This window comes from Natrix helvetica (genome assembly GCF_964273705.1).
Source record: "Natrix helvetica genome assembly, chromosome: 5".
NCBI lineage: Eukaryota > Metazoa > Chordata > Lepidosauria > Squamata > Natricidae > Natrix > Natrix helvetica.
In genome coordinates, this window is record NC_138551.1 from 34,343,988 (window position 1) to 34,368,772 (window position 24,785).

Genomic DNA, 24,785 nt, shown 5'->3' on the forward strand with positions numbered 1-24,785 from the left:
GAATTATTTTCTTTACCAGTCTTCACCAACTGATGACATGTTTACAGTTTGCCTGCACCTTAACAGAAATGTTGGAAGGGGATGAAGTTTTATTGTCCAGCAAAAATGCATTTCAAAACTTGTGAAATTTTAAGTATCAATTATTAATTTTCATAAATTGCATTCAATATATCAATATAAATTTATGTTCAAGTTATTAATAAACTTGAATAGTGTTAGAATTATTTTGTACACATTCAATTCATTGGTTAACAACCTTCCACTTAATGTTAAATTGATGTCATTCTTACTAAACACTAGGGCTGGCATTTTATGTATTTGAGAATATTAAAATTGATGTTTCTGATTAGGTTTAGGCTGTAACCTTCTGCTCTTAAATGTTTTAAAATAAACACACTTGCATCAAACAGTTTAAAGAAAAGCATTAGAATCTTTAAAAAGATAAAAGGGAGTGTGTGTTTGAGGTATTAAATGTGGTCTTTGTCCTAACCACTTAGTATACAGTAGCCTTGTACTAACAGGTGCTATTTTACTAATTATGTTTGAAAATTTCCTGTACTTTTGGGGGGAGTGGAAGATGTCCCATGCTGACATTCTTTTCCTCTATATTGTTGTCAGATAAACAGATTGGATGGAGGCTATACTGAGTAATTTAATTTAATTTAATTTAATTAGCACTTCTAGACCGCCCCCTCTCCCAAAAGGGACTCGGGGTGGTGTACAGTCCATATCAAAAACATCATACATAATAACAATTAAAAATTATTAAATGGATAAATACATAAATAAGAGGAGGATAAAATAGACAGAACTGTAATTGCTAAATAAATAATTTAAAATATACAAAGTTTAAAACCCCAGTGTCTTATAAAATTAAGTCCCCTAAAAAACCAGTAGGAAATATATATGCCAGGAGTAAGAATAGTACCTAGGCAGAAGCCTATACCTCTGTTGACTGGCTAGCTCTTCCCAAGTACAGGAAATGCATTCACTAATCAAATAAGAAATATAAAGAAAAATGTATGATATGAGCAAAGCACTGGGAATGCTGATATGGTCGAAAAGCTGAAGATAAGAAAGGTGAAGCCTAATAAAACAGTGTAGATACAGGATAGTTGAAAAATAGAAAGAATTAGTAACATTTTATTACACATGCATTGAATTATATGTGTATTCCTAGTATCAAATGAGTTTAGTATAGTAGATTCTGAAGTTGAATATATGGAAATACGTTGGAGGCTTTGTTATCCTGCTTTATGGATATGATGCTGGCACCTAGGAACTGAACACATCAGATTGTATCAGGGGAAAAGAATGCAGTGTAAACAGGTTACTTATATACATCTGTAATTTCTCTTTTTCTTTATACTTGAAATAATAGAATACTCTGAAATAAATAACTTCTACTAATGCCCTTACATTCAAAAATATAAATGAAATAGACATTCTAATAATCAAATCCTGCAGTTTCTTCAGTTAACTGAAACTATTTAGCTTAGCATTCAATTGATTTGAAAATGTCTGACTGAAGGAATTATTAAAATGGAGATGCTGAAAATTTTTAATGAATAATGTAAAGTTATGGGCACTTGGGCTCTGACAGTAAGAACATCCTACATAATAGAAAAATGTAATAATATCATCCTGAGATTGTATTTTCCTGCATTACAATATTTTCAACTGTATTCAAAGTTTTAGCTATATTGTGCGTAATGCATTTTCCAGGTCAGGTAAACTTGTCATTTCTGCTTCCTTTGAAATTTTGATATAATAATTCTATGAGTGAAATGGTTGATATTAGGTAATATTAGATGCTTTGAGGTGTCCTTTCCAAACCATTGCTGCCAGGAATTCTTATTTCTTTTATTCCTGTTTTTGCAGTAAAAACAACAACTCCCAAAATAGTTGTGTAGTAGATATGTCTAAACTGCTTTTCCTTGACCTGGTGGCTTTTATATGTGTTGTGACTATAGTTCCTAGAATCATCATAGAAATTGTTGGTTAGAAATTCTGAGGCTGCAGTCCCAGCACAACTGGAATATGTGAGATTGGAGAAAGTTAGCCTAAGCCAATTTAGACTTAATTTAAAACTTCTTCAATATTGTTAATATAATGCAGATAGCCATATATTTAAATACATCATATTAATACTTCTAAATCTCTTAATTTCTTAATATTAAATCCTACAAACTCAAAGAATCTGGGTCTCCTCAGGCTCATGTTTCCCAAGTAGTTTTATTTAACAAGGGATCTTGGAGTCCTAGTGGACAACCATTTAAATATGAGCCAGCAGTGTGCAGCAGCTGCCAAAAAAGCCAACACAGTTCTAGGCTGCATCAACAGAGGGATAGAATCAAGATCACGTGAAGTGTTAATACCACTTTATAATGCCTTGGTAAGGCCACACTTGGAATACTGCATTCAGTTCTGGTCGCCACGATGTAAAAAAGATGTGGAGACTCTAGAAAGAGTGCAGAGAAGAGCAACAAAGATGATTAGGGGACTGGAGACTAAAACATATGAAGAACGTTTGCAGGAACTGCGTATGTTTAGCTTAAGAGAAAGAAGGACTAGGGGAGACATGATAGCATTATTCCAATATCTCAGAGGTTGCCACAAAGAAGAGGGAGTCAAACTATTCTCCAAAGCACCTGAGGGTAGAACAAGAAGCAATGGGTGGAAACTAATCAAGGAGAGAAGCAACTTAGAACTGAGGAGAAATTTCCTGACAGTGAGAACAATTAATCAGTGGAACAGCTTGCCTCCAGAAGTTGTGAATGCCCCAACACTGGAAGTCTTTAAGAAGATGTTGGATAGCTATTTGTCTGAAACGGTATAGGGTTTCCTGCCTAGGCAGGGGGTTGGACTAGAAGACCTCCAAGGTCCCTTCCAACTCTACTATTGTATTGTATTGTATTGTATTTATGTATGTGTGCACACATAAAATTTGAAATTGTGTTGCTAAAATAATTTTTATTGCCAGAAGAGTAAGTCTGAGTGAGAATTAATAGAACAGTATCTCAAAAACACCAAGAGTAAAATATCTAGCTATTTTTGTCGGATTTCAGAAAATGAAACTGCATTAGATCAGGTTAATATATTGTTGGGAGGCCACCAGGAACTAGAGCCTGAGAAGTTTAAAAAAAAGCCATCCCAGAAGAGGGCAGTTGCAAACAACTTCCATATTGTTTCCAAGAAAATTGCACATGATTTGTTCATGAATTATCAGAAATTCAGTTCTATTCAAATTAAAATTTATAACTAAAGTAAAACTTTTTATTTTATTTTGCCTTTTAAGGGCAACATTTTCATAGGCTGTTTCAGTCCTAGCCTCTAGAAATACTGTTTGATATGGTGGGCTCCTATTCTTGTAGCATCCTTGAGCAGCCACTTTGTTTTCCTCTCTCGTTGAGTTCTTTGGAGAGGGGACTCATATATAAGTGTATTACTGATGAGCCATTGAAGTCTATAACTAGGTAAGAAACTTTGGCATAAATTATAAAGTGGATTCAATGAACTAATTCTACTTTCATGTAAGAGTAAATTAACAGTCTGACAAATATGAAGGCACACATTTCTGACTACACTTTTAAATGTTAGATCAATTGAGACAGGTCCTTCCTAAGTTTCTTTCTCTGAGGCACTGAAGGTTCTTTCCTCTCTTGTCTGATTGTTTGCTAGGCAGCATCTCCTCCCCTAGTTTTCCAAGGTCATCCACCTTGTTTCTATACTTTGTCTACACTTTTGCAGTGACTTCACATTGATTGAATGTCAATACTTAGTGTATGTGATGACATAGCTATGATTTAACATTTCATCAGAAATGATGCTTGGTGTTCTATTTTAATATAGAAAATTTAGAATTGTGGCCTATGGGTATACATGTGGTTCTCCAGGTTATTTTCTATGGTTTAAAATAATACTTGGGAGAAGCAGAGGCTACTGCAGCGATGTGAGAGTATTTAGTACTGGATAAATATGCAGACTGAATATCCTAGGAAACACTTCCAGAAGAGGATTGGTATGTTGGTGATGGCATGGCACCTTGTCCAAACAACAGTGGGCTTGCACAGTTGGCACTTAAAAGTCTCTTATACTATTATCAGGGCCTTTTTGGAATCCTCAACAGTGCTTCTTGGCAGTGTAGAACAACGATTGGGCAAGGAGGAGGAATGAAAGAGAGGGTTGAAGAGAAAGACTGGATCTGGCTGCCTTACCACAAAAATTTATCTGCTTTGCAAGGAGTTGGAAAGCAGAAAACAAGCAAAACATCTCTGCCAGTCAGTGAAAAGACAGACTCTGATAGGCTAGCGGAGAAAGGAGCAGAAAATATGAGTGAGAAAAAGATGAAAGAAAGGGGACCTTTCTGTTTAGAAAAGATGGATTTGGACCATTTTAAATGGGGTTTCTAGATTATGGCATTCTGGTTTGAAATTAAAAAACACATATGCTGACTACTAAAATCAACATTTACAGACTATTGCAGCAGACTGGAGATTTGAATCTTTTGTCCATTGTTAGATATCTAACCTGCTAGCTAGTATGAAATTGTATCACAGATGCTGAATCAGTTATGAAGTAATACAGAAGATAGACACTGGACTGAACGGAAGAACTTGATCTTTACAGATGAGCTTGTTAATATGCCATTTAGAACATCAGAACACATGAATCCATCCATGTAAAAACCTAATAGTGACTTTCATAATCATTTTATGGAGGAGAGCTATATGGAAGAATGCAGAGTTCATATTTTGGTTTTCTTGTAGTATATTAATAATATATATAATATATACTTTGACTACATGACAAGTAGTTTGATTAGTCATATTATGAAAATTGTTTATTCTCAAACTTCCTTCTGAACATATGTATCCAAAGATAAAGGTACTGGAAACTAAGCCATATAATTTAAATTTGGAAAGAATAGAACTTTGGATCTCTAGAGAATGTTGTAAACAAGAAAGACACATCCTTAAATGAGGTAGATAAAAGTGAATTCCCCAGCCCTCTTCTCAGATACAGAATTTCACTATTTCTATTGAAATTGGAGAATACCATGCTGTAATTTATACATTTATTAAGTAAATATTTATAAAATGTAATTGATTTTAATTGATATGAGTCTTTGAAATTGAGTGGCATACAAGTGTAGTATGTTATTTATATAAGTTAATCTGCAGTTTGATTCACAGTCTGGGTCTGGTAAAATTTAACAGTTCAAGCCTAACCAAGGTTATTGGTATTATCATTTTTAGTCTTAATTACCAGCTGTCCAATATTGGGAATTCTGGTTTCACCTACACACAGTTTGTAGACATATGAGTTGTGGCATTTGATTACACTAATGTCAAGCAATCTACTAAATGGTGAAAGAACTCTTGAAACACTTTCTGATACCTGCCTGTTTGTCTGCCTCTTATGAAGCAGCTATTGCCAAAAATAATTAGAAATAGTGTTTGTTTTATTTTAATTTATATGGCCATCCTTCTCACAACAGTGAATCTGGGGGGGGGCATATAAGAATCAAAACACGATATAGTATTTTAACCTTGGGCACTGTTGGATATAACTGCAATCACAGAAAATCACATGGGCAGCAGAACTTCCCTAATTTCATAACCTAAATACTTGGGGAAACAGCCATACCTTGATGACAGGGTTAGGGTCATCCAGATATCCCATTGGATGCTGTTCTGTAAGGCAGGTGCTGCTATAGAAAAGGCATGCTAATAGATACTCTAATAATTAAGAATGAAATAAGCATAGTTTTGGAAACAGTTGGACACATGAGATATAAATATGTATGTTTATCTGACCTGATATGTGTACTATACCATTTTTATGACTTGTATAAGGAGAATGGAGAAAAATATCAATTGTTAAATTATAGTACTGTTCTTTCAGTCTTGAATATTCAATAATATTCACTATATTCAGGGATAAAAACAAAATAGAATTTCATTGTTTAAAGCTTTTTTTTCTTCCAGAGATTAAATTCTCTGTTTTATCAGATCAGTATCTATTTCCAGTACTGGTTTGCTAATTTCAGCTATTGATTAATAATCATAGGCACTGTTTTTGCTTTTGTTTGGGCTGCCTTCCACTAAATGGTAAATTTGTTGACACCTGTGTGAATTTTATGATAAAGTATGCTTTTTATCAATGAAGACTAATGTACCATTTGTGGTACCTTCTTGACAGAATTGTTCTTTGGTAATGCTTGGTTTTGTATGGGCTCTTATGTCCCCCTGCTGTGGCTCCCTGTCATCTGAACTCACCACTGTCTGGCCCTATCCCTCCCCCTCCCCCCCAGTGACTTCTCACCTGGCTTGAGAAGGTAAGGGCGACCATATCTCGGGGGTGCTTCTTCTTCTTCCAGCCCAGAGGGAGCCACAGCAGGGAGATGAAAGAGCTTCATTTATCTGGGAACCTGAAATGACCCTTGATTTAAATAATATGCTGAAAAGCACCCAAAGAAGAAAAACAATATCATAAAAAAATCCCCAACCTGTTTTTGGAAATGGTTCAAGAGGGAACACACACACATAATTATAACATTATTATTAACAAATTAAAACCAGAGGAACAAAAGTTGAAAACATAATTCAATTAAAATTTGAAATGTTTAGTTGAAGTTACAATTTAGAAAATGTGTATTTTACTACTTTTTCCTAAATGTATTTTTTGTAATATATATTGTTCATATAATAATTATAACTGAATCTTCATTCAGATTTTCTTCAAATTTAGTTCAGGACTGAGAATAACATAGGGATAGGCATGCATGCCTATTCTCTTAAATACCTTGTGTTTCCAAAAGATCTGATTAAAGTATTAATCTACTCATTTAGAAAACATGATAGTATCCTGATACCTCCTAAAACCTCTGAGACATATTGGTAGTAACTTCATATTGCACTTTATACTATAAATCTTATTCTTCTGTATCTTGATTGTTGAGAATGGAAGGAAAACCCAGACAGAGCTAATCCCTTGAAATAACTTTTCCCAAATGAAATACCTTATGCCCTCTGAAAGCTTGCCAATTTAGTGTGTGCATTTGATTAAATTCTGAAACATGAGCTACATGGATCTTGATATAAAATTGTCTGTGCTAGAATCTACCTTATTTAAATGGCTGTGATCTAAAATAAAATAGTTGAAATTATTGTACATGCGCATAAATGATATGCATACTATTCTGATTGCAATGCATATGCATATATAAGCTGAAGGGGAAAATATGTACAAAGATGTTCCTTGTTCTGAATGAGTGAACTTTATGTTGATTAGCACATTTGATTCCCTCCATATAAAATGTGCTCATTTAGATGAGCCCCTGAAACAGCAAGCAGCTTTTGGTGTCCAACAAAGGAAAAGGGAAAAAAGTATATTTTTAAAAACCATATTTGAGAGTTTAAAGTTCAGTAATATATAAACTATGTGGAAAAACTTAAGACATTTATACAGGATAGGCTATTAAAAAAATTACAGATAGCTGTGTACTGAAGAAGTTTTAAATGCAGTTAAGAAAACCTAAGCATTTAAAAAAATCTCTTGTTTTTTGAATGCTTTACCATTATGGCTTATTTAGCATAATAAAATAAATTATTTTCATAATAATGTCAGCAATCTTTATGCTGGCTAGCTACCATTTCCTATCCTTATGTTGGCTGAGTCTCTATCACTCAATTCTTTCCATTTAATAACCAAACAAAATCCTGAGCCACCAGCACTTATTATTTTATCTACAAGAATAGTTATGGGGCTTATATGGAATTCAAGATAATTGTAAATAGAGATAATAATGGAGGGTAGTGTTTTGATCAACAATTTTTTCTTTAATCTCATTCTAAATTGAAATATTTCAAAATCTGAGGGTAGGATAGGGTGCAAGTGTTGGCAAGACATTGTCGCCCATGGGCATAATGTTTGGAGTCATAGGTAAAAAGTGTATATTTTCTGGAAACTCTGGGAAATCATGTTCTATGCTGTTTAAAGGGAAATGTTGCTGATGGAAGAGTTAGTGATATACTAGGGAAAGTCCATTGTTGTATGCCTAGAAGTGTTTTGAAATCATGTACTGTACTGAGCCATTATTGAAGCACTTCTGTAATGTTCCACCGAATAGATTTGGGCTTTATTTGCAGATTAGAATGTTTTTCTAATTAAAAAATAATCTTTTTCTTAAGGATAGATTTTTCACACTTTTGTAGTAATTACAAATATTTTAAAGCACATAATAAATATTCTGCAGTTGTGAAGAGGGATGTAGTACAGTTAGTCCTCTCCTTCTAACCATTTGTTTATGACATATTCAAACTTACAGTGTCACTGAAAAAAGTGATTTACAACTGGTCCTCACATTTACAATCATTGTAACATTCTTTATGGTCATGTGATGAGATGTTGGGTGCTTGGCAACCAGTGTGTATTGCAGTTGCAGTTAATGGAGGAAGCTATATTCGCTTAATAACTTCATGATTAACTTAACTGCAGTGATTTGCTTAATAACCAAAAAAGGTTATAAAATTGGGTGCAACTCACATAACAGTCAGTGCTAACAGATTTATGCTAACATCATAAATTGTGTCCTAATTGTCATAAGTTGACGATTACCTGTACATAGTACATTAATGGAGTGGGCTTATGCATTGTAAATTCAGTAAAGCAGAGCACTGGTTGTGGTCATCCACAGATGGCGATAGGACAAATTACAAAATGTGCAAGATAATTTTATCCCCAAAATCATTTCTGTTCTGATGCAACAATATAAAGGCAACATTTGTGTAACAATGACACTTAAGTATGTGTTATCATTTTGTTATAATTATGATTTGCTGCAGACCCTGTTAAAGGTAAAGGTTCCCCTCACACATCTGTGCTAATCGTTCCCGACTCTAGAGCGTGGTGGTGCTCATTTCCGTTTCAAAGCCAAAGAGCCAGTGTTGTCCAAAGACATCTCTGTGGTGATGTGGCCAGCATGACTACATGCTGAAGGTGCATGGAATACTGTTATCTTCCCACCAAAGGTGGTCCCTATTTTTTCTACTTGCATTTTTTACATGCTTTCGAACTGCTAAGTTGGCAGAAGCTGGGACAAGTAATGGGAGCTCACTCCGTTACGCAACACTAGGGATTCGAACCACCAAACTGCTGACCTTTCTAATTGACAAGCTCAGCATCTTAGCCACTGAGCTATCACGTTCCTTGCAGACCCTGTTAGCATTAACTATTTCAAAGGAATTACAAAGTTGATCACTGTACTTCTTAATAGTTTGGTAAAATGCACATAACAATCTATAAGTTGCAGCCGCTCATTTAGTGACCATTCAAAGATACAGTGGCACTGAATAAGGGGCACTTATGATGGTCCACAAATTTGTGATTATTGTAGCGCCCCCACAGTAATGTGATCATGATCCAGGCGCTTGATGCCCAGCTTGCAATGACATCTCAGTTAGCCACAATTATGCAATGGTTATTTCCAATGCTCTCTGCTGGCTTTTTGGAAGCAAAGCCAATGGAGAAGCCAGTGGGAAGTTGTGAGTTGCTTTCACTTCCTTTACTTTTCCATTTGCCCATGTTCCTTAGCACTTGCCTGCAGCATTTCTGCATATCCCTCACTCTTAAGTGCCTGCCTACACTTGCCCACTTGCACACCTGCATGCGTCCTGGAACCTGTCCATAATGCTCCATAGTACTTGAACCCACCAGCTTCCTCGTCTTGGATTCCCGCCTCCTCATGCTTAATAGCCCTTATAGTCCTGGGGTTAAACCTCAACCAAGACTGTGAGCTTGTGCATTGCTAAGCAATGCAGTTATATGACATGTTTTACAACTACATTGCTTGCCTACAGAAATTCCGGTCACAATTATTATTGTAACCTAAGGATTGCTTGTATGCTGTCATTTCCTCTAATGGGGTATGTGAATAACCTTGGGGAAGGAAGAGATGCTGCCTAGGAAACAGACGAGAGGCAGGAACCCTCAGTGGCGTAATGGTCAGAGAAAGAAACTTAGGAAGAATACCTTCTAATAGATCAAGAAGTTAAAAATGGCAGTGGGAAGTTTGTGCCTCAGAGTTTCAAGATTTTGTTAATGTAGCCTTACAATGATGGCAGGATCCACCTAATCCTGCTTCCTTTCTGGTTTATCTGGAAGGGCTGAAATGTCCTCTAGACAGGGTTGAACCATGATTGAGCTTAGTCTTCTGATTTTCTGAAGGGGACAGTGACAATAATACACTAAGAGGGGTGAAACCATTAAAAACATGGGGTATGGTTGGAATAGTATATTGTTCCAATCCCCCCCCCCCCCCCCAATATGGCCCTTGTTGAAATTCAGCTGTTAGCTAAATTTTAGAAATGTGTTCTAGTGGCCTGCACTGTCCCTCACTTCCACCCCTGGGGGCAGGATATCTCTCTGCCTCACTTCAATTGTCTTCTGGTTCACTAGTTTGTTTGATATATTGAAAGTGGGATTCTCCATTAATTATACAATGGAATCATCAGATAATTCACTCTACAAGCCACAAGTGCATCCCTTTTGACTCATTTAATAAAATACTCCAACTAACTCAGTGTTTGAGAATAGTTAGTTTGCAAGAGTAGATTTTCAAAAATCTAAGTTTCATCTGACTCTTATTTTCTTTTGTGGCAAGATTCCAAAAAGTTTACTATAGTTTACTATAGTCCTCACTTAATATCGATTCAGTTCAACAGTTAAAATTATGAATGAATGGACTTATGACCTATGCCTCAACCCTATGGTCATTGTAGTGTCTCTGCAGTCATGTGATTTGTTTGGCATCTGGCATCTTATGATCAGTTGCCAAATGCCTTGCAATTGTCATGTGCAATCTTCCCTGCTGGGTTCTGCAGAAAACTAAGGAGAAAGTCATTAGGGAAGGTTTCAAACCACAGCTGCCTGTCCAGAGGAGTCCCTGTGGTTCATGAAGGCTGGCTGCAAAAGGTTGTCATGAAATCCAAGCAGGAAGTCTTACTTGGATGATGGGAGTGGCTTTTCTCCCCAGCCTCTTTGAGAGCAAAAATACTGCTTGGTTCTGTGCAAGATGAAATCAATCTGCAAAGCAGCACTTTCACTTTCAAAGATGCTGGGTGAAAAACTCACTTCGTGAGGCAATTTTTATTATCTGTAAACTGTTAAGACCAGGGCCAGATGGAAGAGAATGAGGTATTTCGCTTCAAAAACATCCTTTAAATAAACTCCCTCTATTAACATGATAAAAAGCTGATTCTATTAAAATTCATTTTTCCAATGAACATACAGAGGTAACTCTGGCTTTATGAAAAACAATCTACAGTTAAGCATTAAAAATGCTCTTAACTTCCTAAAGATTTGCAGCATTTGTTTAAGCACAGCAGTTCACATAAACAAACTTTCTTTACAGATAGTCCTTGATTTAAATTGTAATTAAATCTGCCCATCACAGTCGTAACTCATGACAGTTATATGTTATGTGACCAATCGGATTTTTTGTGGCGGTTCCTAAGCCATTCACATTGGAATCTGCAGTGGTTAAGAAAATGCCACAGTCATTAAGTGAATCCATTGTTCACTATGGTTTGTTTTAGCTGAAACCCAGAAATAAATGCCAGTTTTCAGCAAAAACGTTATGAATCATAGACATGTGACCAGGAGATACTGGAATCAAATCTAAATGTGGGCCAATTGCTGCGCTCCCAAAGTACAATTACATGAATGCAGGAAGGGAAGGTTGGAACTTCAGAACTAATGATGAATTCCTTTTGGGGAGTCCATTGAAATTTCATATGGATGCTATGCAACCAGTGTAAGTCAAGGACTATCTTTACTTGCTTGCAAAAAATAAAGTTCGCCAACTTACCTACAAACCATGTAGTTAGCCATCTGGATTCTAAGTGCTCCATTAAAAAAAAGTTAAAAATCAGCTATAACTTATATAGCAGACATGCACTTGAAACCAGTCATTTTGTTAAAGCTAAGAATTCCAGGAAACATTTTATGTAATAGAACCTAAAGTGTTTCAGTTCATGATGAAAGGCCTATATTCCCACTCTTTTTATTGGAATCTGCTTTAACATTCTTAAGAAATACATTAAAAATCTCATTAGCTATTTTTTCTGCAGTTTGCTTGATCAGTAAACCTCGACTGTTAACTATATTTACTTTAGATCTCTGAGGTAAAAAAACAACAATGAAGGGACTTGTTTAGCAGCTTTCCCATTGTTTCTTATGCCTAAAGTCACAATCCCTGTTAAGCTTTGCATTGGAACAAGGGACGTGCTTCATGTTTCTTGATCAGAACATTTTGAGTGAGGCTGTTTAGTCTTGAGTTTGGAAAAAAAAGTTTTTTGCTTTGTAGACACCGTAAACTCTCACTTGGAATGATGTTATTTATCTATGTGCTTCTATATTCTCTTTAAGAATATTTCTTATTTTCATAGAGAAAATGGGCTGGGTGACTCTGGTTCACATGCAACAGATGTCTAAATATTAAATAGCATAATAAACAATGTTCTGAAAGAATTATTTGCTTTTAAATTCCATAAACATCATTGTTAAAAAATCTTGAAAAAAATTGGCAGGTTGGTAGTGGAAAGAGCAGGGTGTTTACAAATTTTTAGTCAGTTTTATTCTCTTCCTTTGTAAATGAGAAAAAATATGAGATCATTATTATTGTCATTTTTTTCTTTAAATATTTGGCAGTTTTAGAGGAGTTTGAAATTTCTAGTAATTGATCTATTTAGCTGATTAAAAGCAATCTTTTAATATGATGTACTCTCTGAAATCTGTTTATACTAAGATATTGGGAATATTTCAGCAAATACCGGTAATTCTTACCTCTTGATTAATATGCATTTGGGTTTTCCTATATGTGAAATACCTTCTCTTTTTTCAATACATTCTGATAGAGCATTATTGGACTAAAATGGACTATTGGTCCATTTTTTGTGACACAACTTTCATTGGATAATATTGTAATAAAATAGTGATCCTGCATAGCTTTTTGTAGCTTAAATATTGGAGCCAAAATAAAAAGATACAGATATTTAATCTTGAATTTTATATTTTTGTATCCCAGCTGTTCATTGTGTTAACTTAGGATCAATTTAGTTTGTGCATCTAAAAAACACCAGTATTGTCTCTCTCCCCCCCCCCCCCCCCGCTAAACAATTGTATTATTTTCTATTGGTATGAAATAACATTTCCCCATTCTTAAAACTAAATGAAATTTGATAGTGTTCTATTTTAAACTCTAGGATTATGTTCCATAATGAAATATATAATGCTAGTAGGTAATTGAGAGGTAATTTAAACATTCCATAAATTCAGTTATTGAATGAAACAGTCATAATGCTTGATTCTCTATTTTGTAAATAACCTGAGGTGTTAAAATAACCTTTAACATAAAATGGGAGCATAGCAAGAGGAAAACAACATGTTGTAAGTTTTATGGTTTTACTATTCAAGCTGTTTGTGTTATACAGTAGAATGTGTCACCTGACATACAAACAATTTTGTTGGCAAATGTCCTATATTTTGATTAAATAAAAATATATGTTTTGTTTTTCAGTGAATGGTAGTGTCTAGAAAGGGTATGTCCCTTCAGGAGAGAGGTGCCAATGTCCAACCGGCCTAATAACAGTCCAGGGGGGTCACTGCGACGTTCACAAAGGAACACTGTCGGGGCCCAATCACAAGACGACGCAGTAGGAGGAAGGTATGCTAATTTCTTCAAAATTTTCAAAAGTCAGCATAATTTATTGTACGAAAAAAGCTATGATACCTTTTAAATATAAACGAGCTTAAATGTATTAATTAATATTGTTGATATTTTGAATATACTGTTAACAACTAAAATGATAGGAAATTATATAACTTTCTCTTAAGCATTAACTAAAAACTAATTATTGATATTAATATCTAAACTGAGTATAGTAACAACAAATATGTAACACATAGAACAATAACTGCAAAGAACAATTTAAATAATGTACTATGTTTTAGGGGGAGAAGTATACAAATATGTGTCAGGGTTCCATATAACATACAAAATTAAATCAGATTCCATAATTATTCTCATAATTATGAGTCAATTGCCACATCATGATTACATGATTTTCAGCCCAGATCATTATTATGTGATCTTACATACAGATGCTGGGATAGCTGCAACTTTGAGGAGCAATCAATTTCTCTCATTCATCAGCATCATAACTTTGAGTGATCACTGAATGAGAGATTGTTGAACAAGGACTACTGTACAAACATTTTTGTGTTGCATCAATCTCTTTTGGGTAGTTTTCAGAATGCTGTATCTGCTTTTTTTTGAATCTGTAAGTAATTAACATTGAAATATTAAGAGTTAATAATCAAGTACTGTTTCTTTCTGCAGTCTAGAAAATATTACTAACTTCAAAGTGAAATATCCCTATATTTGATACATAGGTAACAAATAATAAGCTCAGCTCTGTAAATTCAGTGACATTTTGAATAAATTTATAAGCTCTCATTTCATTTTTGTTGTCATTAGTAAATATCTAGAATCTATATTTCTTGTCCAAGAATGAGATTCCCCCACCCCCCCACCCCAAATGCACATAAACTCTAAAACACATTAGTTGAAACAGAGCTCTTTTGGGTACGGAACATTTTTAAATTGGTTGGAATAACCAGTTTCAAATTCAGAAACAGCTATCTTGACCTCAGCATATTTGAATTCAAAATATACACATGTTTTGTATATTCATATACAATTACACATATCTTCTCAGGTACTCTATATAAGAAGAATGCTAAAAAGAATGCTCCATTGTGAAGGAGAAGTGAGAACTGGAAGGAGGCATGATAGCTGGTAGCCCAAAATGGAGTTACGCAGCATCTGCAGATTTATTGCTGGTTTAATGATGGCTAAAATACTTGAGATGGACTGGGCATTTATACATTGTTGAAGGGTTTGACGTTTTTCGAAGTGGAGCTGTTATGGGCTAGAGAAGATTTATTGAAGAAGAGAAGCCATCATGGGACCTTTGGAGGTCTTTGTAGGAGGCTCAAGAGATAAAAGTTTCTATCAGCTAGAGAAGAGAGCCCATGCCAGCCTAGGAAAGGATACGTTGGACAATGTATTTAGTCTCATAATTATTCTAAAAGAGAAAATAGATATGGTATTTAATTATGGTGCAGTGTATACATTACATACAAGTACATATATATTAAGTCAGTATTATAAAATTCATAAATACCTGGAGAACACTTAGGCTGCATAATATTCAAACACAGGAAAAAACACAATTAACCTGAACTAATTAAGCAAGCAATCAGCTAAGTAGAGAATGGAATATGGCTATCTAGTTGTACACAATTCATACCAAGAAAGAATATGAACACTGAAAGTAAATATTGTTTTATGCCTGATTAAAAAGGAAAAACCATACCAGGATTTTCTCACTGAATCTTATATAAAACCTCATGAATCCATTGAATAAGTATGATTATCTCTCCAGAAACTGTGATTTATGGTATGCGTTTTGGGATTTAGTATTCTGCTACTGTCATCTCTGTCTTTTTACAAGTGTATATACTTTCCTTTTGGTAAGCATAGTATATTGAGAGGGCAAGGGACCCAAAATTAATATAGCTAGAATCTTCAATTGTTTAGTACAGCTAGTCCTTGATTTATAGCAGTTTATTTAGTGACTGTTCAAATAGCAATGGCATTGAAAAAGTGACAGGACTATTTTTCACACTTAATACCTTTGTAGCATCCCCATTATCATGTCATCAAAATTCAGATGCTTGGCAACTAGTTCATAATTGTGACCATTGTTGTGTCCCAAGATCATGTGATTACCTTTTGCATCCTTTTGATGAGCAAAATCAATGAGGAAGCTAGATTCAATTAACAAGCTAACTTGTTACTAACTTGTCAACTGCAACGATTCACTTAAAAATTGTGGCAAGAAAGGTCATAAAATGGGGCAAAACTCAACAAATGTTTTGCCTAACAACAAAAATTGGGGGTTCAATTGTGGTAATAAGTTGAGGACTACCTGTATTCTGTCACTGGGGTTATATTTTAATGCAAAAAGTGGTTTTTGAACAAATATTGTATTCATTATTCAGAGATCTTATTGTAGATTTTTTTTTTATTTAGCTGTCATTTATATGGCCACCCATCTTACAAAATATGACTGGGCAATTACATTTAGAAATCCTGAATTGATAGCACATTGATATGGAATATGTTCAGTTGTTTATACAACTGTCCAGGATCACATGTATGAAATACATGGCTATGTACGATGGATGGATGGATGGATGGATGGATGGATGGATGGATGGATAGATAGATAATCAGAGTTGATTAAAAGATAATGCGTTTGGAAGTATAGGCTGAGATTTACTTGCACGTTGAATTACAGTTAATAATATACAACAGAATGATAACCTAATACAGGTAGTCCTTATGACCATAGTTGGGAGCAGAATTTCTGTTACTAAGCAAAGTAGTTACATGAATTGTGCCCAATTTTACAACTTTTTATGCCATAGTTGTTAAGCGAATCACTGCAGTTGTTAAATGAATCCAGCTTCTTTCATTGACTTTGCTTGTCAGAAGACGACTGGGAGATCACATAACCCAGAATGCTTCAACCTTCATAAATACATGCCAGTTGCCAAGTGCCAGAATTCTGATCACATGACCGTGGGAATGCTGTGATAGTCATTAAGTATGAGGATTCACCTTTGTAAGTCACTGTTGAAATGTGTTGTGCTGTTGTAAATTGAAATGGTTGCTAAATGAATGGTTGTAAGTCAACCTGTAAGGCTACCTGTACACATCAGAATGATATACTGTTTTGTTTAAATTTGGATTATATTTCATTTTTTCCATAAACATTAGCTAAAACTGTAAGATTTGTACTGCAAATAGGAAGGCTTTTTTTTAACTGCCTCATATGACTCTTTTAATATTTTTTTTAGTAAAACTCCAGAATAAATTATCGTGTGTGTGTGTGTGTGTGTGTGTGTGTGTTTGATTGATTGATTAATTGATTGATTTGTTTGCTGCCCATCTTGTCTAGAGGTGATTCTTTGAGTATTATAAAATAGCATTTTATGCAGTCTTTTAAAATGGTCTAATTTAATCACACCAAACTTTTTAAAATTTATAACAAAACAGTTCCATTCATGAAGTGCTAGAATAAAATTGGACTAGTAAGAGGACAAGTAAAAATATTTTAAATGGAAAATAATTTTGAAGAATCATTTTAAATGATGTAGGTCAGATGCATATTTGTGCTTTGGCTGACAAAAGCCTCTTGAAGGCGAAACAGTCTCAATAACATAAACTCCCAATTTTGGAGGGGAAGTTATTACATTAAGTTCATGATTTTTTTTTGTAATTTACTGTAGTAATGCCCGTGTAAAAACACAAATCATAACATTAAAAAAGCATATTTGAAACATGTTTATCGCACAACATTGTAAACACATTTAGCATTTGTCAACTTGAGTTGAAGATCTATCAGATCTTTTCCTTTCAAGATTATAAAGATTACTGGTAATTACTGCCATTTTAGCTTCTTCCAAAGCAAACTGTGTGATGACGTTTGGTATACTTATCTTTTAAGGAAATGAATACTCAGTTATTTACTGTCTTAGGCCACATTCACACATCCACATCCATACCATATTCCTCCCATTCTGAAACTAGCCTGAAATTCTGCCTCGATGCACCTGCAGCATATCCTTACTCTCCAGCTGGAATGGTTCCATTCTGTGCTACTGTTAATGTGGCTTTAATGTGCAACAGTCTAAGGCCTCACCATTTAAAATTCTTCAATTAGCAAGTACAATGTTTTGGTTGTTCCAGGCATTACAATGTTTTCTTTTTCTTTTTGTTGTACTGCCAATTAATTGAATTTTTAGTTACATGTAATTCTGCCCGCTATGTAGCAGCAATGAAAAGAGAGTTAAAAATATCTCTTCATTGCTACTTATGGTTACCCGGATTTGTGTAGTTCAGTGGTAGTCAACTTGGTCCCTACCGTCCATTAGTGAGCGTTCCAGCTTTCATGGTGGGTGGTAGGGGTTTGCTGTAACTCTGTTTTATAAATTTTATAAAGTAAAGTTACTTCCCTACTTTATAAAACACCATTATTGTGGAACCAGTGGGCGGTTAGAAAATTTTACTACTAACAGAGATACAAAAGTGGGTGGTAGGTATGAAAAGGTTGACTACCCCTGATATAATTGATATACCACCTCTTGTTATATTGTTGAAGAGATTATTTTTTGAGGAAGTTTAAATGTAGAAATGTATTTGGGAGCTGTAAACTGTCCTGAGAACAGTGTAAGTAGAGGAAATGAGATCATCTCTGGTAGAAGGCAAGAAGAAAGGTTTCCGGGACGAAAATTCCTTGCCAGGCAGGTTACAGATAGATCTATGTTTTATATAGTTTCCTTATTATTTGCCCTCAAGGTCGTGTCTTGACTATATCTGTGGAGACCTGACTTCTATATGAAAAGTCTAAGATAAAGTGAAACAAAATATATTCATTACTTAAAATATACTCTTTTATGTGTCACAGGAAGTTACATGTTTTTAAGTTCACGGGTTACCATTATAGTTTCCCTTAAATTAAGCTCATTCACAATCAAATGTATCATCTAGTCCAGATACTAGTTTTAACCTATGTTTTTTTTTTAATGGCTTGGGGTGTAGTATCTGAAGGAACATTTCTGAAGAAGTTGTTCCAGGTGCTCTGCCACCCTGAGTGTGTTGGCTATCTGAGCAAGAGCTTTTTAAAAAGTACTATCTTCTCCCCTATGTAGGAGATTTTTTTCCTCAGTGAGGTATGCTAGGTATCTTTTCAGGGTGTGTGTGTGTGTGTCAAGTAAATACATTTTTAGCCTTCCTGGCCTTGTAACCATTCAAAGTTACAACTATATCTCTTTCTGAAAGTGACAATAACACTTCCTATCCCCACCTCCATTTTTCCATTTGCTTTCACTATTTATATATTTCATTCTTTTGCTAGATTTAATGTAAACTTACCTATACGTATTCCATGGGTTTTATGGCTGATCAAATCCTTAAATTGTGTGCTGAGGTTCAAGTAGAAATATAAATCGTAGTATCATATTGTCAAATTAAACATCTCAGGGATATTTAACATCAATTACATCATTTCATCTTCATGGTATTATAAGCTGTCTAGGATTGCTTGGTAGAGAGAGGGGCTGATTACAAATTTAATAAATAATAAATAAGTTTGGGATAACCCAGGCTATATTTAAGCAATTTCTTTTTATTCTTACAACAGATGCTTGAACATTTCTTTAAAATTAGCTAAGTGTGTATTTTTGTTCAGGTGGAATTTGTTTAATCAAAATCATCATTAATTTAATATAGTCTAAATCTATTGAGAAACAAAACACAAATGTTCAGGATTATTTTTCAAATAACTCAGTATAAGTAGTTACCCTATTTTTTGGATTATAAAATGCACCTGAGTAAAGAGGCACACACAAATTTACGAGATAATTTTTTTAAAAAGTTTTTGCCTTCCCCGGCCCCCAGGAGCACTCTGCAGGTCTCCCAAACCCTCTGCATGCCCTGTTTTTTGAGGAAAATGGGGCATGCAGAGAGTTTGGGAGACTGCAAAGTGATTCTGAAGGCCGGGGAGGGCAAAAACACCACACATGAGGGGTTTGTGAGGTGAAAAACGGGCCCATCCCGAGCTGCAGCTAAAAAGAAACTCTCACCTGTCACATGGCGAATGTTGTCGACCACCTGGACCCAGAAGGCTCGGCCTCGGAAAAAGGCAGGTTGTTAAAGGCAGGATCCCTACATTTCTGATGCAGGACAATTTCCACTTGGGTTGGGGGAAAGATTGTGTTGTGATTGCAAAACCAGTGTGTGTGCGTGTGCGCGCCTGTGCGGAGAAGGCTGCTACACTGTGCTGTGGGCTTTCCGAAACTCTGGATGGGCTTTATCTTCCTAAAGGGTAAGGTTTTTATTGATCTCAAATCTGCTTTTTTCTACCTGCTCCACAATAGGGCAGGGATAAACATCTCTCTCTGTGCTTTACTTCCCCCCCCCTTCCCTCTGACAGGCGGCAACGTGGAGCCGCTTTACCCAAGGAGCAGTAGTTGGCTGACTTCTTCTCTTCAGTGAGTAGGGAAAGACACAGGCAGGCAGCTGAATGGCTGCAGCTGCGCTTGACCGGGAACGGCCCATTGGGCGAGGAGGAGTGGGGATCCCTTCCATTTGGATTAGCGGTTCCTCGCAGCGGTGCCTGAGCAGGGAAAGGGAAGCCCAAAGAAAATGACCCTGCCTTCTTGAACAACTGGGCTTGTTCACAGCCTTCTTCCCAAGTCTGCTTCCTTAGTCTCGGGGCAAAAGCAGGTGCCAGGCTCCAGGGAGACTCCTGATCTGGTGCTCCTGTATTCTGAAGTTTCCTTTCCATCCTGTGCTTCTTCCACTAGCCAAGATCCCGACGATGCCACTAGCTTTTTCTGAGAAAGTGGAGATCTAGCGTCCTGAGAAAAGCCTTCATGGAGAACAGATCGGTCCTCTTCACTTCCTCCATCCCCCTCCCCCAATCCTCCTGAATCTATCATGCAGCAAAGAGATATCGTAGCCAGGCACAATAGCAATAAGCACTGCATGACAGATCCTGCTGTGGGAGGGGTAGAGTAAAGCGGATTTGAAATTGATAAAAGCCTTACCCTTTAGGAAGATCAAGCCCCTCCGGAATTTTAGAAAGCCCACAGCCCAGTGTAGCAGCCTCCTCGGCACTCTCCAGGCTTTCCAATCACCCCACAATCTCTCCCCCCTTTCCCCCGCAAGTGGAAATCGTCCTGCCTTTTCTCAAGGCTGAGCCTTCCGGGTCCAGATGCTCAAGGACATTCATCATGTGACAGGTGGGAGTTCTCTAGGTCAGGTGGAAGTTCCTTTTTAGCCGCAGCTCAGGACGGCGGCAGGAAATATGTGCAGATCATCCATCAAGAGAAATGGGATGTGCGGGGGGCGTTTCTGGAGGCCAAAAATGGCTGTATTCGGTATATAAGATGCACCAACATTTCTACCCTATTTTAGGGGGGGGGGGGAAGATGTGTCTTATAATAAAAAAATACAGTAAATAAAATTGGCAAATATTGAGAACAAAGGAAAGTAGAAGCTTTTGAATAGGTTACCGTTTCTAAAACTTTATTTAATGTAAATTATTGGAACAATGGGAAGAACAGAACATCAAAAGAAAACCTAATATTTTAAACAAAATTTCCAGTTCAGGAGTTCATATCTTATCTAAAGCCTAGCTAGTAGTACTGTTAGCTAAACATGCTATGCAACGTAATGAGAAACTGTTATAAATTCAGTGTGTAAATTGCTCCTTATGCATGTTTGTGTTTGTGTCCCTGTGTTCTTCATAACTTTCTGTTTTTAACTTTCTGCTGACAGGTCACATTTAGGGCAGGCAAAACATAAGGCACGTAGCCCTTCTGAAAGTAAAAAATCTATATCAAAGGCACCCAAAGTGCAGTCCAATACTACTACTGAACAGTCCAAAGGACACTTTTCTAAAAGGTAACAGCTTTATATTTATGAATTTACTAATGTAACTTCAATGGAATGTGTCGCAAACATGCTGATCTATTAAAAATGTCTAAATAACTTTTACCTGATTTGAGTAAACAGAAAAACTTTCAATTTCAGAAATTCAGATTTGAAATGTAAGTACATGTGATGAAAATTTGACAAGCCTGATATCAGCAGAATGAAAGGTGTCCATTTGAGTGATACAAAACAGTGTACTTGTAAATCTGTTTTGGACTGCAAGAAAGAGAATACATATTATTTATGGTGGATTGGTGTTTTAATAAATTTGTTTGTAGATGTTGAAAATTAGAGTTTGTTCAGAAATAATTTGGGCGAATTGCTAATTTAGCTTTGTGCAAACGTAGCACTTCTCTGCTATTTGCTAAAGTATGCAAGTCTTTTTTAAAGCTTCCATGGAAGGAAAAAGATGAAACAGCTTTAAGAGTCATACTAAACAGACACTGCTTAATTATTTTTTTCCTTCAAGGAACAACATATCTTTGTGGTCTTGTGAAATTGTTTGCTGTAATTAATAAGAGAAAAATGATGTGCTCATGCAAAGTCAAAAGCACTCTTTCTGAATCATTTTCAAGATTTATGAAGTCCTTCTGAATTCAGCTGGGCTGTCTGAATCATAACCTGCTTTTTTAATTTCAAAAGATGAGTAGGTGATCAGTATATTTTGATTTTTTTAAATTTCTTATTTGGGATATTTAATGGAGTCCTCTTAATCCAGTGGAATAACAATTAAATTGTCCAAGTAATATGGAATCAAATTGTTTCATTGAATGCTTTAGCATCTTTACTTTTGTTCAGTATTGGCAATTTTCACTGTGAAACTCAATGTAGTTCCAAATGAAGCATTAAAAAGTACTGATATAAGAACATCAGTTGTGAAGCAAGGAAATTTCACTGTGTTGAAAATTAAAATTCATTGGTTGCCATTTCTCATAAAGGTAGTTCTGGGAATAAATTAGCAAAGATATAGAAATTCTTTATTTCAGGAGTGTTAAATAGCACTCCTCTTTAGTGGAATTTGACACTGATTATTGAATATGTTTGCCTCTAGTTGGCAGGAAACCATGTTGGACCTGCAGGTGTGATATAAGTAGTTTATTTTTGCATTTAAAGCCTTTCCACCCCCACCCCCACCCCAAAGTGAAACAAATGCAAGATGTAGTTTGTGCCTTGGCCTGTAACCCCATTCAAAAGTTGCTGTACTTTCTCCCTCATTTACTACATGGACATTTTTAACTTCCCAGCCCAGTGTTTCGCAATCTTGGCAATTTTAAGGTACATAGACATCAATTCCCAGAATTCCCCACCCAATAGACATTTACAATGAGATTTAGAAATTAAATTAAAATTAACAATTAAAATTAATAATTTATTTTATTCAGGCCAGGCCAGCTTGCTGGAAAAGCCGACTTTTTAGGGTGTGCTGGAAGGACCGGAGGTTGGGAATTATGTGAAGCTCTGGGGGCAGATCATTCCAAAGGGAAGGTGCTCCCACAGAGAAGGCTCTCCCCCTGGGGGTCGCCAGCCGACACTGCCTGGCCGACGGCACTCTGAGGAGACCAACTCTGTGGGATCGTACTGGACAGTGGGAGGCTACCGGTGGCAGTAGGTGGCCTCGCAAGTTCCCTGGGCCTAAGCCATGGAGCGCTTTAAAGATCATAATTAACACCTTGAATCGCACCCAGAAAACAACCGGCAACCAGTGCAGACTGCCTAAAAGGGGTGTAACATGGGAGCACCTAGGTACCCCCATGACAACCCACGCGGCTGCATTCTGGACCAGCTGAAGCCTCCATGTACTCTTCAAGGGCAGCCCCATGAAGAGAGTGTTACAGTAGTCCAGCGAGAAAGGACGAGGGCATGAGTGACTGTGCACAGGGCATCCCGATCCAGGAAGGGGCGCAACTGGTGTGCCAGGTGAACCTGGTAAAAAGCCTCCCTGGTCACGGCCGTCAGGTGTTCTCCTAAACTAAGCCACGTATCAAGAAGGACTCCCAGATTGCGGGTCCTCTCTGAGGGGGCTAAATTTTGTCCCCCTATCATCAAAGATGGTACAAGATGCACAAATCGGGATGACGGGAACCACAGCCACTCAGTCTTGGAGGGACTGAGCTTGAGCCTGTTCGTCCCCATCCAGATCCGTACAGCCCCCGGCCATCGGAATATCACGTCGAGGGCATCGTTTGCATGGTTTGGGGTAGAGATAAAAAGTTGAGTATCATCAGCATATTGATGATACCGTACCTCAAGACCCCAGATGATCTCCCCCAGTGGTTTCATGTATGTGTTGAACAGGAGGGGTGAGAGAACCGACCCCTGGGGCACCCCACAAGTGAGGCGCCTCGGGGTCGATCTCTGCCCTCCAGTCAACACGAACTGCAATCGAACCGACAGATAGGAGAACCACTGCAAAACGGCGCCCCCCACTCCCAACTCCCCGAGTCGTCGCAGTAGGATACCATGTATAAAATAACTGATACAGATATCTGATCACAAAATATGATTGAATTTATTTCCAGCCCCCTATTTTTCTCATAACTTTTGACTTCTAAAAAACAGGTGATCTCTTCAAATACTAGATCACAGGGCCCACTAAATTTTATTTTCAATCTTTAGAGGTCATGTATAATCTGTCATTTTTGAAAATAAATATGAAACTGAAGGTAGCCATATCGTAGTGTGCCAGCTTTCTATTTCTTTTTGTAATCCTTTTTTTTCAAATTGGGCAAAAAAACTAGTAAGTATCCAAGAAACTATCTATGAGGATATTACAGACTCCAGAATTATATTTGCTACTGTTTCTTCATATAATGCATTTACTATAACAGATCTATTACTCCCAGTTGAAAATGTTGCACAATTATACTAAATATTAACTTTAAAAAATTACTTAAATATAATTCATGATTTGGGAGATTTCAGCATTATTGTTTAGTACGTTTGAAAGATACATATCTACAGTAAGAGAATCCGTAAGCCTTCGCAGCATTACTGCTTAGTTGATTATTATGATTTGACTTTGCTTTGCTTCTTTGTTCTTATGTAGAGGTAAAGTAGTAACCGTTCAGTCACATTTCCTTGAAAAGTACAAATTAAATAGCCAGGTGATTTCTGCAGGTTTTAAAAATATTATTTTCTTTGTTGAGTAGTA

General features: G+C 36.3%; 1 protein-coding gene across 1 annotated transcript in view; it reads left to right on the plus strand.

Annotated features, from left to right (window-relative positions):
* TRIP12 (thyroid hormone receptor interactor 12) overlaps positions 1-24,785 on the plus strand; it is an 86,575-nt gene that overhangs the window by 2,165 nt on the left and 59,625 nt on the right. The window contains exon 2 of the mRNA XM_081956358.1: positions 13,583-13,729. Within this exon, the coding sequence (XP_081812484.1) occupies positions 13,632-13,729 (98 nt within the window). The 5' untranslated portion in view covers positions 13,583-13,631. The remainder of the gene's footprint in view (positions 1-13,582; positions 13,730-24,785) is intronic.